This window comes from Capsicum annuum, chromosome 10, assembly GCF_002878395.1.
Source record: "Capsicum annuum cultivar UCD-10X-F1 chromosome 10, UCD10Xv1.1, whole genome shotgun sequence".
Taxonomy (NCBI): Eukaryota; Viridiplantae; Streptophyta; class Magnoliopsida; order Solanales; family Solanaceae; genus Capsicum; species Capsicum annuum.
This window is the reverse complement of record NC_061120.1, coordinates 220,873,836-220,889,048: the sequence shown is the minus strand read 5'-3', so window position 1 is coordinate 220,889,048 and position 15,213 is coordinate 220,873,836. Positions and strand designations below refer to the sequence as shown.

The 15,213-nt window shown below is 33.7% G+C and overlaps 1 protein-coding gene across 3 annotated transcripts; it reads left to right on the top strand.

Annotated features, from left to right (window-relative positions):
- The first annotated feature begins 7,669 nt into the window (after positions 1 to 7,669).
- LOC107843989 lies at positions 7,670 to 12,904 on the top strand. Of its 3 annotated transcripts, XM_016688445.2 has the most exons (5): positions 7,693 to 7,928; positions 8,895 to 8,961; positions 9,946 to 10,238; positions 11,231 to 11,299; positions 12,179 to 12,904. In XM_016688445.2, the coding sequence occupies exons 3-5, from the start codon at positions 9,999 to 10,001 to the stop codon at positions 12,779 to 12,781; spliced, it is 912 nt and encodes a 303-aa protein (XP_016543931.1). In that variant the 5' UTR covers positions 7,693 to 7,928; positions 8,895 to 8,961; positions 9,946 to 9,998; the 3' UTR covers positions 12,782 to 12,904. The 3 variants fall into 3 exon arrangements, with proteins under 3 accessions (XP_016543928.1, XP_016543931.1, XP_016543930.1); XM_016688442.2 differs by lacking the exon at positions 8,895 to 8,961 and having other exon boundaries at positions 7,670 to 7,928; XM_016688444.2 differs by lacking the exon at positions 7,693 to 7,928 and having other exon boundaries at positions 8,900 to 9,844.
- The last annotated feature ends 2,309 nt before the right edge of the window (positions 12,905 to 15,213 follow it).

Genomic DNA, 15,213 nt, shown 5'->3' with positions numbered 1-15,213 from the left:
TGGGACTAAGGTTTATATAGAACAAAATGATATGTTTATTATTACGGGCAGTGCTGCCCGAAGTGCCCGTTAGTCCAACCACATGATATGCCTACAAAAATCAAAAAATTTATATGGTATGTTTACTCATTAAAATAATAGTCGATAAATATATAATTTTTATATTCTAATCCTTAATATACAAATAAGATTGCATAGTTTATACGTTTTTTTTTATTTCTCATCCGATGTTTGGTGTCCGTATTGGAGCCCCAACTAATTCGAATCGCGCATTGCAGGGCCCATTAAGGTGGCAGCGCTCCCAACAGAGTTTTCTCCATACCTAGGGTTGAACCCTTCAATTAATCCGGACATCTGGTTAAGGGTGGAGCAGCTCCATCCACTGCACCAACATATACTTGATACTCCATTATATTTTGTTTATGTATTTGACTGACAAATATAATTATTTTTAGCTGATGGATCGAATATATAACTTTGCCCAATTATTTTTTTTAGAGGCTTTTTTGATGGTGCCCGTTACTTAGTTGACAGGGTGGCTGTTTGTCTTTGGGATGTCATACAGGCTGTAGCCAACGATTTTGTGGTTCATTTGTGGGGTTCTCTTAAAGATTTTTATATTTGTTATATCATCGTATATAATTTATGTAATACTTTTCGTTTTTTCAAAAGTTAAAAAAGGACGATCATGCACATTAAAATTTTCGCCATGAGTGAGACTCGAGAAAGGATCAAATTACAAGAATTTATTGCCCACAGCCTCATCTTATATTTCTGCATTGAGTTGTTTCCACGGCTTAAATTTGTGACCTCTTAATCACGTATCGATGATTTTACCAATTATTCAAAGACTTGAGAGAGTTATGTTGTTTAAGTTTTAAAGCTAGATTGATTAGATTTAGTAGTTCAAAAGTTATACGAAAAGTATTGTAATTTTGAATTCTTCTAATGTCTCTGTGCTAAAAAAACAAAAATGTTGATCAAAATTAATATATTTTGAATCCCAAGAAGTAAAAGATGATGCATAAATTGAGATTGTCATCTCGTGAACGCATTCGCATTGAAACAAAATTTAAATAAGAAAAAAAGATTTAAAATTTATAGCTATAATCGAAGATTTCGAATTTGAGCTTTATATATTGAATTGTCCTTATTAGAAAGTTACCTTAATATGAAACTTTTCAGTACGAATCTGAATCTTGATCAAATCAGTCACCAATGCAGACATCAAATATAGGGTAAAGTGTAAGCCCACCCCCCACCCCCCTCCCAAACAACCCCAAAACAAAAAAATGAGTTTGATATTTTTAGAGGGTAAATTTTTAAAAAAGAAAACATTTTTTGAATTAAAATATTAAGAGTTATTGGTTGGAGGAGTGGTGCATTGAGCTGTGTGGATTATGTGGATGAGAATGGTGGGGGGAGGATCACTTGTTATTTGGAATACTATTTTTTTTTTCTCGACATTTAATAATTGTACTATAACATAATATAGAAAAAAAATTTGTATCATTGAAATTTAAGAATTTTAGAATTTGTATAAATGGGATAATCTTTGATCTTTTTTTTTTTCATGTTGTTTGATTATCAGAGTATTAGGACTCGACTAAATCTAAATTCACGCCAGAAAATTTTGTATTGAAGTGATGTTCTCCTTTAGTAAAGGCGACTTCATATCCAGGCTCAAACTTGAGGGTGCAGATTAAGAATGAAGAACTATTTATCACCGAATCACAACTTTTTCAAGTTGTACACCGAGCATGTTGTTGTTGTAGTTTTTCACCTAAAAGCTATGGTTTTACAACATATAATCTAAACAAATAAACAAAGAACCAAACTTGGCCTCGACAGACAAATAAGCACTGTCAACTTTGAGAGTGAATACCTAGACACCTCAACTTGGTCTAAACTAGCAACTAAAACACTCCCAACTCGTCCCGGCGTGTCTTGTGAACACCTGATGCTGACATGGTGATCATCTTGTAAGCTAAAATAATTAACTGACACAGATGAGACGACGAGTGTGTATACTCAAAGTTGGAGTGTTTACGGCCAGCTGAAGCCAAATTTGAATATCTATTTAGGTACTATGCCCATCTCAGGACTGCAGTCAAGAAGAAGCAAGAATTGACATATGAAAAACAATGGAGAATGGACAATCGTGCTGGTTTAAAGTATTGTAGAGCAAATTAGCAGATTTACAGAGCTATAGCACCTTAAAGTCTACAAAGTAAACCATCATCAGTTTGATCTTTCTTAAGGAAACTAACTATTAAGTACAAGTAGCAACTAGGAATTTCATACTACAAAGTGTCCCGGGGTTAGCTCAATCGGCGAAGGCTGAGGGACATGCGCCTTAAGTCACAAGTTCGTGCCATAAGCCAAGTGAACTAAGCACGTTATATAAGTGAAGACGGGTAGAGGAACATGTCCATAATTCTCGAGCTTCGGATGCTCTGTCCAATTAAGGTGTTAAAAAAGGGCAGCCCAGTGCACTAAAGCTCCCGCTGTGCGCAGGATTCAGGAAGGGCCCCACCACAAGGGTATATTGTACGTAGCCTTACCTTGCATTTCTGCCAGAGGCTGTTTCCAAGACTTGAACCCGTGACCTCCCGGGGCAGCATTTTTACCGGTTACTCCAAGGCTCCCGTGCCCAATTAAAGTGTTCACAGAAAAAAAAAAATTTTAGGAGAAAGCCTCATGAACAAGATAAAAATATATGATAACCAAGAAAGTTTACCTTGATACCTCAAATATCTGCCTGAGTTGCGACTTGAACTGATAATATCAAGACGTAACTATCAACCACGGTGGTCCATGAAAATGACAAAATTGACATGAAGAATAATTCCTTCATCAGACGACTCAAAATCTATGTTGCTCGGACTCTCCTAGAATTTTACCACACCAATGTTGAAACCTCCGAACATGCACTGCTTCTTGGAGGACCGGGTCCTCCGACATGCACCTATCGGCATTTTTTAAGAGTCCGAGTGACATAGCTCAAAACTGATCATAAAGAGATGATTAGCTAATTTATCCACCATTGCTAAGCCAATATCCACAGTTAAAACGAGGTAATCCAACCAAATATATTGTTTCCAAAAATATGCCCACAAGATTAACAACCAGAACTCAAGCAACAACACAAACCTCAAATCCACCAACCAACCCTTTAACCGACAAAAAAAAGAGCCGAAAATAGAATATTTAACCAACTACGATATCGTATTCAATCTGGAAAACTTAAACTACAATAAAATAACAATCAGACATCAACAACATCAACCCATTGTAATCCGACAAGTGGGGTCTGGGGAGGATAGTGCGTGTTGTACACAGCGCTTAACCATACCTTGTGGGGTAGAGAGGTTGTTTCAGATAGACCCTCAGTTCAAGGGAAGTATAAACACAACAGATAACAATCAGACTATCAAAAGTATTTCTTGATCGGAAAATGAAAAATTGGAACTTGGCAAGTGAAGATTAAATCTTTAAACAATTAGAGATGCCAAAGTCAGCCTAAAGGTTTTTTTCCCCACATAATCAATGAAGAACTACGACAAAACTAACAAATCAAACCATCAAAACTACATATTATTATTTTTTCTGCATAAGGAACATAGACAAAATCGGAACCACTGTAAATACATATCAGGAATCAATTGGCAGTAGGTATGAATCTTCAAGATACAAATCAGAATCCGAGGACCAAGAAGAAGAAGGGCAGCCCGGTGAACTAAAGCTACCGCTATGCGCAGTGTCCGGAGAAGAGCCCCACCACAAGGGGTATATTGTATGCAGCCTTACCTTGCATTTCTGCCAGAGGCGGTTTCCAAGGCTTGAACCCGTGACCTCCTGGTCACATGGCAGCAACTTTACCAGTTATTCCAACGCTACCCTTCAGAGGACCAAGAAGAAGAAGATGAACAAAAATTGAAACATGGCATGTGGATATTAGCAAAAAAAGATCCAAAAAATGAAATCTTTAACCAATTAAAGCTACCAATATCAGCCTAACCAATGAAGAATCTTCAAGATCCAAATCAATAAACAGCAATAACAAACCCAATATGTTCCCACAAATGGGGTTTGGGGAGGGTAGAGCGTGTTTCTGGAAGACCCTCAGCTGAGCAAACATTGACAAAGAGGCTCAAGATCCAAATCAATCTGAACATAAATTGAACACAAAAACATCCAAAAATGAAATCTTTAACCAATTACAGCTACCAAAATCAACCTAAAGACCTTTTCCCATATAACCAATGAAGAACTACAACAAAATTAACAATCAGACCATCAAAATTACATGACTTTTCCTCGGCGGGGAAATAGTCAAATACTGAAACTAACATATAACTGTGACTACAAATTAGGCATCAATTGGAATGTGGGCGTGAATCTTCAAGAGCTGAATCAGAATCTGAGGACCAAGAGAAGAAGAACAATTTTTCCAACCCCTCCCTACGAGCTCCTACCCTTTTTGCTCCCTTTGTGACTTGGATTACAGCCGTGGCATTAGAGGTAGAAGGTGTTTACCATCCGAGCAACCCCGCTACCCCTCTTATCAGATGAACAACAATTGAAACTTGGCATGTGGGCATTCACAAAAAGATCCAAAAATGAAATCTTTAACCAAATAAAGCTTACCAAAATCAACCTAAAGGCCTTTTTCCCCATATAACCAACCAAGAACTACAACAAAATAACAATCAAACCATCAAAATTAACAAAAAATAAATTGAAACTTGGCATGTGGGCATTCACAAAAGATCCAAAAAACAAATCTTTAACCAACTAAAGCTACCAAAATCAGCCTAAAGGAAATTAACAAAAAAATTGAATCTTGGCATGTGAGCATTCATAAAAATGAAAATTTTAACCAATTAAAGCCACCAAAACCTGCCTAAAGACCTTTTCCCCATATAAACCAACCAAGAACTACAATACAATAACAATCAAATCATCAAAATTAACAAAAAAAAAAAATTGAAACTTGGTATGTGGGCTTTCATAAAGATGAAATCTTTAACCAATTAAACATACCAAAATCATCCTAAAGGCCCACTTCCCATATAATCAATGAAGAACTACAACAACACAACAATCAGACCATCAAAATAAACAAAACTTGAAAGCCAAATTTTTCCATATAACCAAAGGAGTTCAACATCAAGATTACAATAAGGCCAACAAAATTACATACCACTATTATTATTTCAACAAAATTAAAAACTACTAATTGAGATGTGGATGCAAATCTTCAAGATCCAAATCAGAATCAGAATCCAAAGAAGATGATGAAGTTGATGATGATGAAAAAGATGGTAAAGATAGATATGGATTTGGTAAAGGGAAACAAAAGAAAGTCCATAAACAAAGAGCAAATCTCCTAAGTTGTTGACATGGAAAACAAAAAAGAAGATAAAGCACTTCATCACTTGATAGTCTTTCTGGATTACATGCTATGTACTGACATAATTCTGCTGATACATTAGCTACACCAACAATTATTGGACTATTGAACACCATTTTTTTATACTTTGTGATTTTTTTCTCTTTGGTTATTCACCTTTTATGGTGCAAATTTTTTGCAAGAATTTTGTAGATGTTATTGGATTGACATAAAGGTTGCTTCCTTGTGTTAATGTTTTTCTTGTTTTGGTTTGTGTTTGGATAGAGAGAAGAAAGGAAAGGAATAAAGGAAAAAGAAAAAAAGGAAAATATAATAATTTATTCAAGGAAGTGATTTGAGCATGCTGAGATTTCAGGTTTAATTTTTAATTTAAAAAAAAATACTTTCTTCGTTCTAAAATAATTAAATTATTAAAATATTTTTTAATATTTATGATAATTGAATTGTTTATTTTTTTAAATAGATATTGAATTATTTTTAAAATTTTATTCTGCATTAATTAAATTTTTCAAGTTGATCATTACTAATATTTTGGAATTTGAAAAGAATAAAAATAAAAAAAATATGATTAATTTTGTCATATTTCAGTAATTTAATTATTTTAAAATGGAGGAAGTAATAGGTGAGTTCTTCTCATTTGTTATAATTTTGATGGATATAGTTATCTGATATTTATTATTACAAGGAGGTGATAAGTATTTATAAAATTAATTGAGATACGTTTAAGCTGGCCTAAATATTATAATTACCAAAATGAGAAAAAGGAAAAAAAATAAAAAAGAAAAATTTAGCGAAAAGGAAAGAATAAAAAATTTAAAGTATAATTAGTTCACCTTTTAGGAAGGAAAAAAACAAGGCTAGAAATAGTATTGTATATTTTTTTTCTCCTTAAATTAAATTTGTGGGTTTAAAAAGGGAAATTAGATGTTATTACTTTATTTATCTTTTTTCCTTTAAGGAAATATTTTTAAAATATGTGAAATTTGGAAAAGAAAAATTGAAATTACTTATTTTGCATACAAAACTTAATTGATATTTTTTTGAAATAAAGATCTTTTTAGCCCAATTAAATCACGACAAAGAAAAACATTTATAACATTAATAAATATTCATGAATTTATTTAAAGAGCATTTTTTTTTATACTTTGTCGTTTTCCTAAATTTTTCTTAAATTTCATACTTAATAAAGTTAGGTAATATAAGCTAAAACAAATCTCGAGTGTCTCATCAAATTCATTCACTTTGACCTATTTTGATGTCTCCTTTCTATTTGGACCATATATTAATAACCTAAACAACAACGTTTAATAAAGTTGCTACTCAATTGAAATTAACTCATTTAAAATTGAGACGTAATTACTATCGTGGTAAAAAATCCTACCAACTATTTGACTTTGCAATTGTAGGATGTGATAGGCAAAAATTGTAACTTCAAAAAAAAAAAAAAACACAATTTAATACTTGTCAAACCAATTACCATTCAATGCATATAATAGCCATCACATAAACACAAATATCTGTTGAATGTTTATGTAAAATTATATTAGCCAGTAAGGACTTCAATGACCAAATCAAGAAATAAAATATATATGAGAAAAATGAGATCATGTACAAATTATATTATCCAGTAAGGAATTCAATGACCAAACTAAGAAATAAAATAAATATGAGAAAATAAGGTCATGTACATGTGTGGAAGGGTCAAAAACTTAGTAGAAAATATTTAATTTATGAAAAAAAATGAGATATCTTAAGTTTAAGTTTAAATATTAAATTTATAATTTATTTGATTAAAGATATAATTATTTTTTAAAATAGATTTATATTTTATATTAGTGTTTATTTCACCTAGAAAGATGAAAGAATTGTTCTCATAATTACAATTTTATTCACGAATCAAACGATTAAGATAGATTAGATATTTTACTCGAAAAAAATGTCAGTATTATTGCTAAACTACAAGTTTTAAACTATTTCTCGTTTGGATAGTAGTTACTTATTGTATTATTAGTTGAAAAATATTATTTATTGTTTTGGTGTAATCTTGTTATTTTATTTTTTCCATCTTATTCTTAGGTATCATTTCATAATCATATATTACTTCTTTTCCTATCAATTCTACCCCATACCTTATTCTTTAATTTCAATGTTATAGACTTATTTTTTAATTTGATAATGCGTGACATTATGATAAAATTTATTCATGTTATATTTATTAAAAGAAATATAATATATTATGAAACATAATATAATGACCTTCCAAACAAAATAAGATCAAGATACTCCTAGTAATATATGTCTTTTCCAATTAAAAAAAAAAAAGAGAAAAAGAAAAAAGAAAAAAGAAAATCACACTAATTTATTTACTTATTTATTTTTTTGAAAAAAATAGTACTAATATTTTTGTCTTATGACAAGAAAAGAATTTATTATTTTTCCATTTCTAGCTGATCTGATTATTATTCTTTCTTTCTCTTATGGGATTTCTTTAATCTCTTTCAGATTTCAACTGGTAATTGTTGCTTCTATTTTTCTATTTATTTAGCTGCAGTATTTTTCTTCAATTGTTATTTACCCATCTTTTTTATGAATTTGATATGGATTATGATGTGTATGTGAGTGTGTGTGTACATATATATGGGTATGTGTGTGTCTCTGTGTATGTATGTGTGTGTGTGTGTGTGTGTCTCTGTGTATGTATGTATGTGTGTGTGTGTGTATGTGTGTATGTGTGTGTGTGTCTCTGTGTATGTATGTGTGTGTGTGTATGTGTGTGTGCGCGCTATGTTGCTCGAATTCGTCAAAAATGTCAATGGGTGCGTGTCGGATTCGCTAAAAATAGTGTATTTTTGAAGAATTCGACATGGGTGTGTGTGTGCGCGCGTGCGTGCGTGCATATATATATATAATGGTTGAGGGAATTACAATATTGGGAATCGAGCCGTTACCAATAAGGTGAAAGTTCAGTTAGTGACTAACTGAGCTACTGAGATTTTTTGATGTATATTTATTCATGAGTCTGAAACTTATTTAGGTGTCTGTCCATTAATTTTACTGTAATTTAGTAGTGTTTTGTCTGTATATTTTTGGTTAGTAGAGTTAAAGTTTTCATCTTTTCTAGTTGTTGTTATTGCTCTTATTTTTGTATTCCCTTTTTTCAAACTGCTTGGATATGCTTTATCTTAGGCTGAGGGTCTATAGGGAACAACCTCGGTATATCTACGAGGTACAGTTAAGGTGTGCATACACTCTATCCTCCCCAGACCGAGACTGAGATTACATTGTGTATGTTGTTGTTGTTGTCGTTGAGTTAAAGTTTTCATCTTTCTTGTAATTACTGAAGCATTTTACAGTTGAGTATTATAATCGCTTTCCAGTTTAATTTTTAGAATGGTTTTTAGAAAAGGTTTTAAATTTGATGTCTGGATTTATCCTGAAAATGGGGTTTAGAAGAATGATTGTTATTGTAATCTCTTAGATATGCGGTAGTAGAGGCGGAACCAAGATTTGATTTTTATGCATGGGGATGGAACCTCGCGAATAAGGTGAAAGTTCAGTTAGCCAACCAATTGAGCTACTAAGAATTCCCGATGTGTATCTTTATTCATGGTTTGAAACTTATATGCGTATAGATGCCCGTTAATTTTTACTGTAATTTAGTACTAGTGTTTGTCTCTATACTTTTGGTTAATTGTGTTAAAGTTATCATCTTTCTTGTAATTGCTGCTAAATTCTACAGTTAAGTATATTATAAATGATTACTATATTAATCTCTTAGATATGTGGTAGTAGAGGTGGAACCAAGATTTGATTTTTATGCATCCCAGATCCTAGTTTTTTCTCTACCTCCACAAGTTAGGGTAAAGTTTGCATACACTTTACTGTCCCTAAACCCCACTTGTGGAATTACGATGGGGTTTAGAAGAATGATTGCTATAGTGATCTCTTAGATATATGGTAGTAGAGGTGGGGCCAAGATTTGATTTTTATGCATTCGGGATTTTAGTTCTTTTCTCTACCTACACGTGGTAGTAGCGATGTCTGCGTACTCTCTCTCCTTCCCAGACCCCACTTGTGGGATTACGCGAGATATGTTTTTGTTGTTGTTCTTTGAAGTTATTGGACTCTAACTTAATAATTCTTACATATTCAATTGAGGTTTTAAGACAAATACAAAGTTTGGATCCAAGCTACTTGGTTTGGTCGAACCTGTCAGCTATACTCTAGCTCCACCGCTGTGTGGCAGCTGTTTTTGCCAGAGATGCTAAAAGTATCGCTTTTTGATCCTCACGAACATTCTTTAACACTCCTTTATGCTAGTTGTGAGATAAGGAATGATTACTTATAAAGCAGTAAGACGGAAACAGTTTATCCAATGAAAAAAATTATGATTTAGCAGACGTGGAATGAAGACAAATGTCAAAACATGTACTGCCATTTTTTCTGTTTATCAGCCGCATCTATAACTTCTCAAGATGCTCACAGAAGTGATCTTATATTGAATCTCTTGAATTTTTCTACTTCTGCAGCTAACACAGAACTCAAGATAGCGATGGAAGACTAAATAAGAGCAATTCATAGCATGCAGACCCATCTCTTATTGGCTCCCACTTCCATTGATAAAGGTGGTAGCTCCAACCAGAACTTATCTTTTGGACCATTGGCGTGGCCTAACAAGCGCATAGGTATATATCACCCTCGTGTCCAGGTTTCAGCATCTGCTATTAGTGGCAGGCAGCAGTGCCACTATAGCGTGCTTGGTGTTCCACACAATGCTTCTTCTATTGATATAAAAAAGGCTTATCGTCTTCTTGCTCTCAAGGTACTACTATATCTTTTTGGCAAATAGGTTTATAGTATAATACAAGCAGGATGAAGACATTTTTTAGGTGGTTATTGGATATTAAAATGCAATTGAGCCTTGATTTCTAGATACCGAATTTGCAATTTCATTGCTTTCTTGGATTTCCTTCATTTTTTAATAAAGAGAAAGAGTGCAAGTGATGTGTCATATTAGTTCTTTCTAGAAAGAATGCTAACTAAAATAATTGAAGCCAACTGTGAGCTAGAATTTCAGGTAGAAGTTCTTTTATACTTCAATTGGGTACATGCTCTCCCTTATATTTCAAGAAACTTTTAGGGAATGAGACACAAGTAGGACGTCGTCAGTTACTTTCCAATTAGTCACACAAACAATAGGAGGAGAATGATATTTCACCTCAATCGATCCTTGTCTCTCTTTTCCTTCTTCCAAGCAGTTTCCCATTCTATGTTGCTCGGACTCTTCAAAAATCTCATCGCGTGCGTGTCGGATCTCTCAAAAATAGTTCATTTGTGGAAGGTGCAACAACATTTTTGAAGAGTCTGAGCAACTTAGTTCCCATTGACAAACATTCCTAAGAGTTGCTATTGTGGCCTGTGAAAAATATAGTTTTTTTAAGTATCTGGAGCTATTGAAGATCTTTTCTGGGTAAAGGGCATGGGTAACTATTATTTCTTGTCCATGGTCATATATGGTTGTCCCTGTCTTGTTGTCTTGAACTTTTGTTGGCATAGACACAGAATGCCTTCTTGTATAGTTACTATAGCTACAAGTTAATGCATTTTTAAGTACGACGTTCTTATATAAAAGCTTGAATACTTTTGCTTATAAGTGTGTGTGTTTCTTTTGGAATGGTGTGGTGAAATTCTTGTTTCCTTTCCTGCATCCGTGATCTTCGTTGGAAAGTTTTTTTATAGATTAGCAATGCGCTGTTGGAAAGTTACTGACTCTTGTTCTATCAATTATTTGTATTTTGTACATCAAAAATCCAGTATCATCCTGACGTTAGCAAGGATCCAGGAGCTGATGAAGTTTTCAAGAAAATCCATCTTGCATATGATGTGAGTCGCTTCGTCTTGGCTTCTGGCATATTTCTTATTTATACAACTAAGAATTCATATCCTAAGCTGGGTTGGTGCCTTTGCTTGGGTGGGGACAGGGCGACACACACCCGGAGAGGATGAGAGAGACAATTTTTACTGCAGAGTCCACTGTCCAGCCTTGCTGTAAATTTGACTATTTCCAGCCATGGTTGGATAACTTTTATTTGGTTATTTCATATGCTGATATGCTCAACTCTGGAATGCATGAATCAATTCTAGTTAACGTGTTTTCACATCAGCTTCTGAGGTTTTCCAGGTGCTAGGTAGTCGAAAACATCCTAAGATAGTATTAAGGAAATAGTTGTTCTGTTGAATTTCTCATATTGCATTCCATTGCTTGGACATGAAGGAGGAAACTTGTTTCTTAGTTCTCGATCTGGAATTTAAATTGGCTTCAGGGGGTCGATTATTATGTTAATCCTTTTTCCTAAATGGAGTACAAGCAAATGTACCAAGTAGTTGACGGACGTGTTTGTCGAGTACTCAAGAGGCCACCTAGTGGAAGTGTAAATGGCCATTTGTATGTATGAGACTGAACATGAAGGCTCATTTTTCTAAGGAAAAGAAGAATGAGGAAAATTAAGAGAGTGTTACATGGATGGTGAGAGCAGCTGAGAGTTTATATTACTGCGGGAAGGGTTGAGAGGAAGAGAAATAAAATTCAACAAAATTGGAGGCCCTATTGTCGTTTGAATTGTTTTTGCTTTGCTTTTGAGCTTTTGGACCTCTGAGGAAACTATGCTTGTCCCGTTCAGATGCTAGTAATAAGCTTATAGTTTGTTGTCAGAATTCCTTTTAATTAAATTTCTAACATCACGGAGAAGTCTGTTTGGGCAGGTATTATCTGACGAATCATCAAGAAATCAGTATGATCAAGCTCTTCGACATCAGGATTATACTGACAGGCCTTTGGGGGGCGTCTGGGAGTACGATTTTGAATATGACAATGGCATAAGGACCTATAGGTGGTCTGATCTCAGACGAAAAATGCAAAGAGAGAGATCCTGGGAAAGGTATGATACAAGGGAAAACTTCGATAAAGATGAGGAGTCCGAAGAAGAAACTCTAGATGAAGAAAGGGGTCCATTCGCGGAAGTGCTCAGATCTGCCTTCCTCTCTTTATTTCTAATGTACACCGTAGGTATTCGTTTGTCTTTGACATTTAGTAGCCTCAAGGCCTTGCTTGATCGAAAGTTAGATGCCGGATACAAGATTGGTTACCTACTTGCATGGATTTTAGGAGGCAGAGGTGGCGTCCTACTTACATTATGCCTTTCGTTTGCAAGTTGGGTTTGTGGCAAAACCAGCAGTAGCATAGTCGCGTTGGTGGTTATAGCCACGTGGATCGCATCCAATGTTGCTAGATATGCTCCATTCCCACAAGGTGCAATTCTTACACTGTTATACATGTCAATCAAGTTACAAGTTGATCTTAGCTAAAGCTTCTGCAACAGATTGATCACTTACTTTTTCCGTCTGTAAATGTGCTTTACTATATCTTTCAGTTTTGAATGTAAATGCTCACAATAATTTTTTTTAATATGTTCTACAACTTGTTCATAGTCATCTTTTAACCAACAGTGCGACGATGTGGCCTAGTGTTCAGTGAAGTGGAACGAGAATCATGTTTCGGGTTCAAAAAGAACCTAAGCCTTAGTGGATAGGTTACTCGATGACCTGTGCTGAGAAAGGTAACAGGTACCGATGGAATAGTCAAGATGCATGCAAGCTCTTTGGATATCATCGTCATCAAACTTTGAACTTCTTTACCTATCCCAAGCTTAGATAAAGGTTACTCGATACCTGTGCCGAGAAAGGTAACAGGTACCGATGGAATAGTCAAGATGCATGCTAGCTCTTTGGATATCATCGTCATAAAACTTTGAACTTCTGTACCTATCCCAAGCTTGGATAAAGGTTACTCGATACCTGTGCCGAGAAAGGTAGCAGGTACCACCGATGGAATAGTCAAGATGCATGCAAGCTCTTTGGATATCATCGTCATGAAACTTTGAACTTCTTTGCCTATCCCAAGCTTGGATAGAGGTTACTCGATACTTGTGCTGAGAAAGGTAGCAGGTACCACCGATGGAATAGTTAAGATGCATGCAAGCTCTTTGGATATCATCGTCATAAAATTTTGAACTTTGAGGTACGCTGACGGCCAACACAAAATTTGGCAAGATGAATCCTCGCAATACAAAATTAGTGATATTACATTAACACAATGTGAATAAACTCTCTTTTATAAGTGGGGTTGCTATCAAATTCCAAAAACATTAGCACAAAATTAGTTTCCAAATTCAAAGGATCAAAGGAATCCTCATTGGATAATGTGCTGTTTTTGTGGAATCTAATAGATTCTGAGGATTTCAATCTCAAGATTCCCTCCACATTGGAACTATCTTTTTCATCTCTTGTCACACTCTCTGGCAATATCTTTTATTTTCTTGTTGACTGAAAACTCATTTTTTACTCTCTTCGTTCACTTTTATTTGTCATATTTTACTCCTCGATAGTCAAACGACATGATTTTTGACAATCATTTTGAAGTGTATTTTTGTAATCATATTAATATAAGTAAAGTTATAACTTCATAACATTTTTCATATAGTTTTCGAACATCTTAATTTAAAATATAATATATTAAATTAATTTGGCTTCGAAGTTTAGTCAAATTGATTTTCATAAAACAAAAAAGTAACGAGTAAAAATGAACGGGTGGAGTACTATCTACACTTGTAAATGTGCACTAAATTTCAAAATATTTTGTTTTATGTCACATAAAAGGAAGCCTCGATGCAACGGTAAAAGTTACAGTCTTAAATACAAGTCACAAAAATAATCTATTGCAGTAATGCAAGATAAAACGACATACATAATACCCAATGCGAATCGAAGAGTTCGGGCAGCCAATCACTGCATATCAGAGCTTATTGCATAGAATTACACTTTATTTATTTATTTTTGCTTTCTATCACATGAAATAGTGAAAGGTGTTTCAATTTTTATTATTTTTATTGTCTCAACTTTTTGGAAAAATAACTCTTCAAGAATATAATTCAATATACCTAGAAGAATAATATTGTGTTCAAGGGACATTTCTACATTATTGGTGTAATATGTGACCTTTCTGATTATGAATAATGTATTTGTAAAAGCAATATCATCTATTGGATTATTTTATTTATTCCTTTCTAATAATTTTTCATAATCCATATTATTTTCACAATTACACAAATTTTAAAAGCCGATATACACTAATGTCAAAATCATATGTTTCTCTATTACGGACAAAATAAAATATTAGATTATCGCCTAACGTTTAACGTCTGAATGACTTATAAATATGGTCTACCGGTTTATTATTTATTTCCAAGAAGGGATATTTCGTTGCCTTTTTTAATTAATTTGAAGTTTTATATTATTTTCTTTTTAGAATAGGGACTTTAATTTCCTTATTTTAGTTATTTCCTTTCTTGATCACAATTGTTTTTATTTTTCCTGGTAGATAATATCTGAAAGTTAATTTTGTGTATTATGATTAAAAACAACTTTTGTGAGGTTGGAAGAAAACGAGAAATTGGAATTAAATTATTTTTGAACTTGAACTCTTCGAAGTAATATTTCTTCTTTTAATTTCATATTCTTGTTTTTTTAGACGATTAATTTCATATATCAGTTGATTACAATAGATTCTTGTGGTCAGGCCCTTTCCTTGAACCCTGTGCATTACGAGAGTTTTAGTGTGTCGGACTGCTAACTAGAGATCCGGACGAAGCTAATGTCATTAAGTATTATAGGATGGATAGGATCCCCCAGATCTCAAATTCGAGAACTAAGAAAGAAAAATCTCAATATAAAGTACGTCC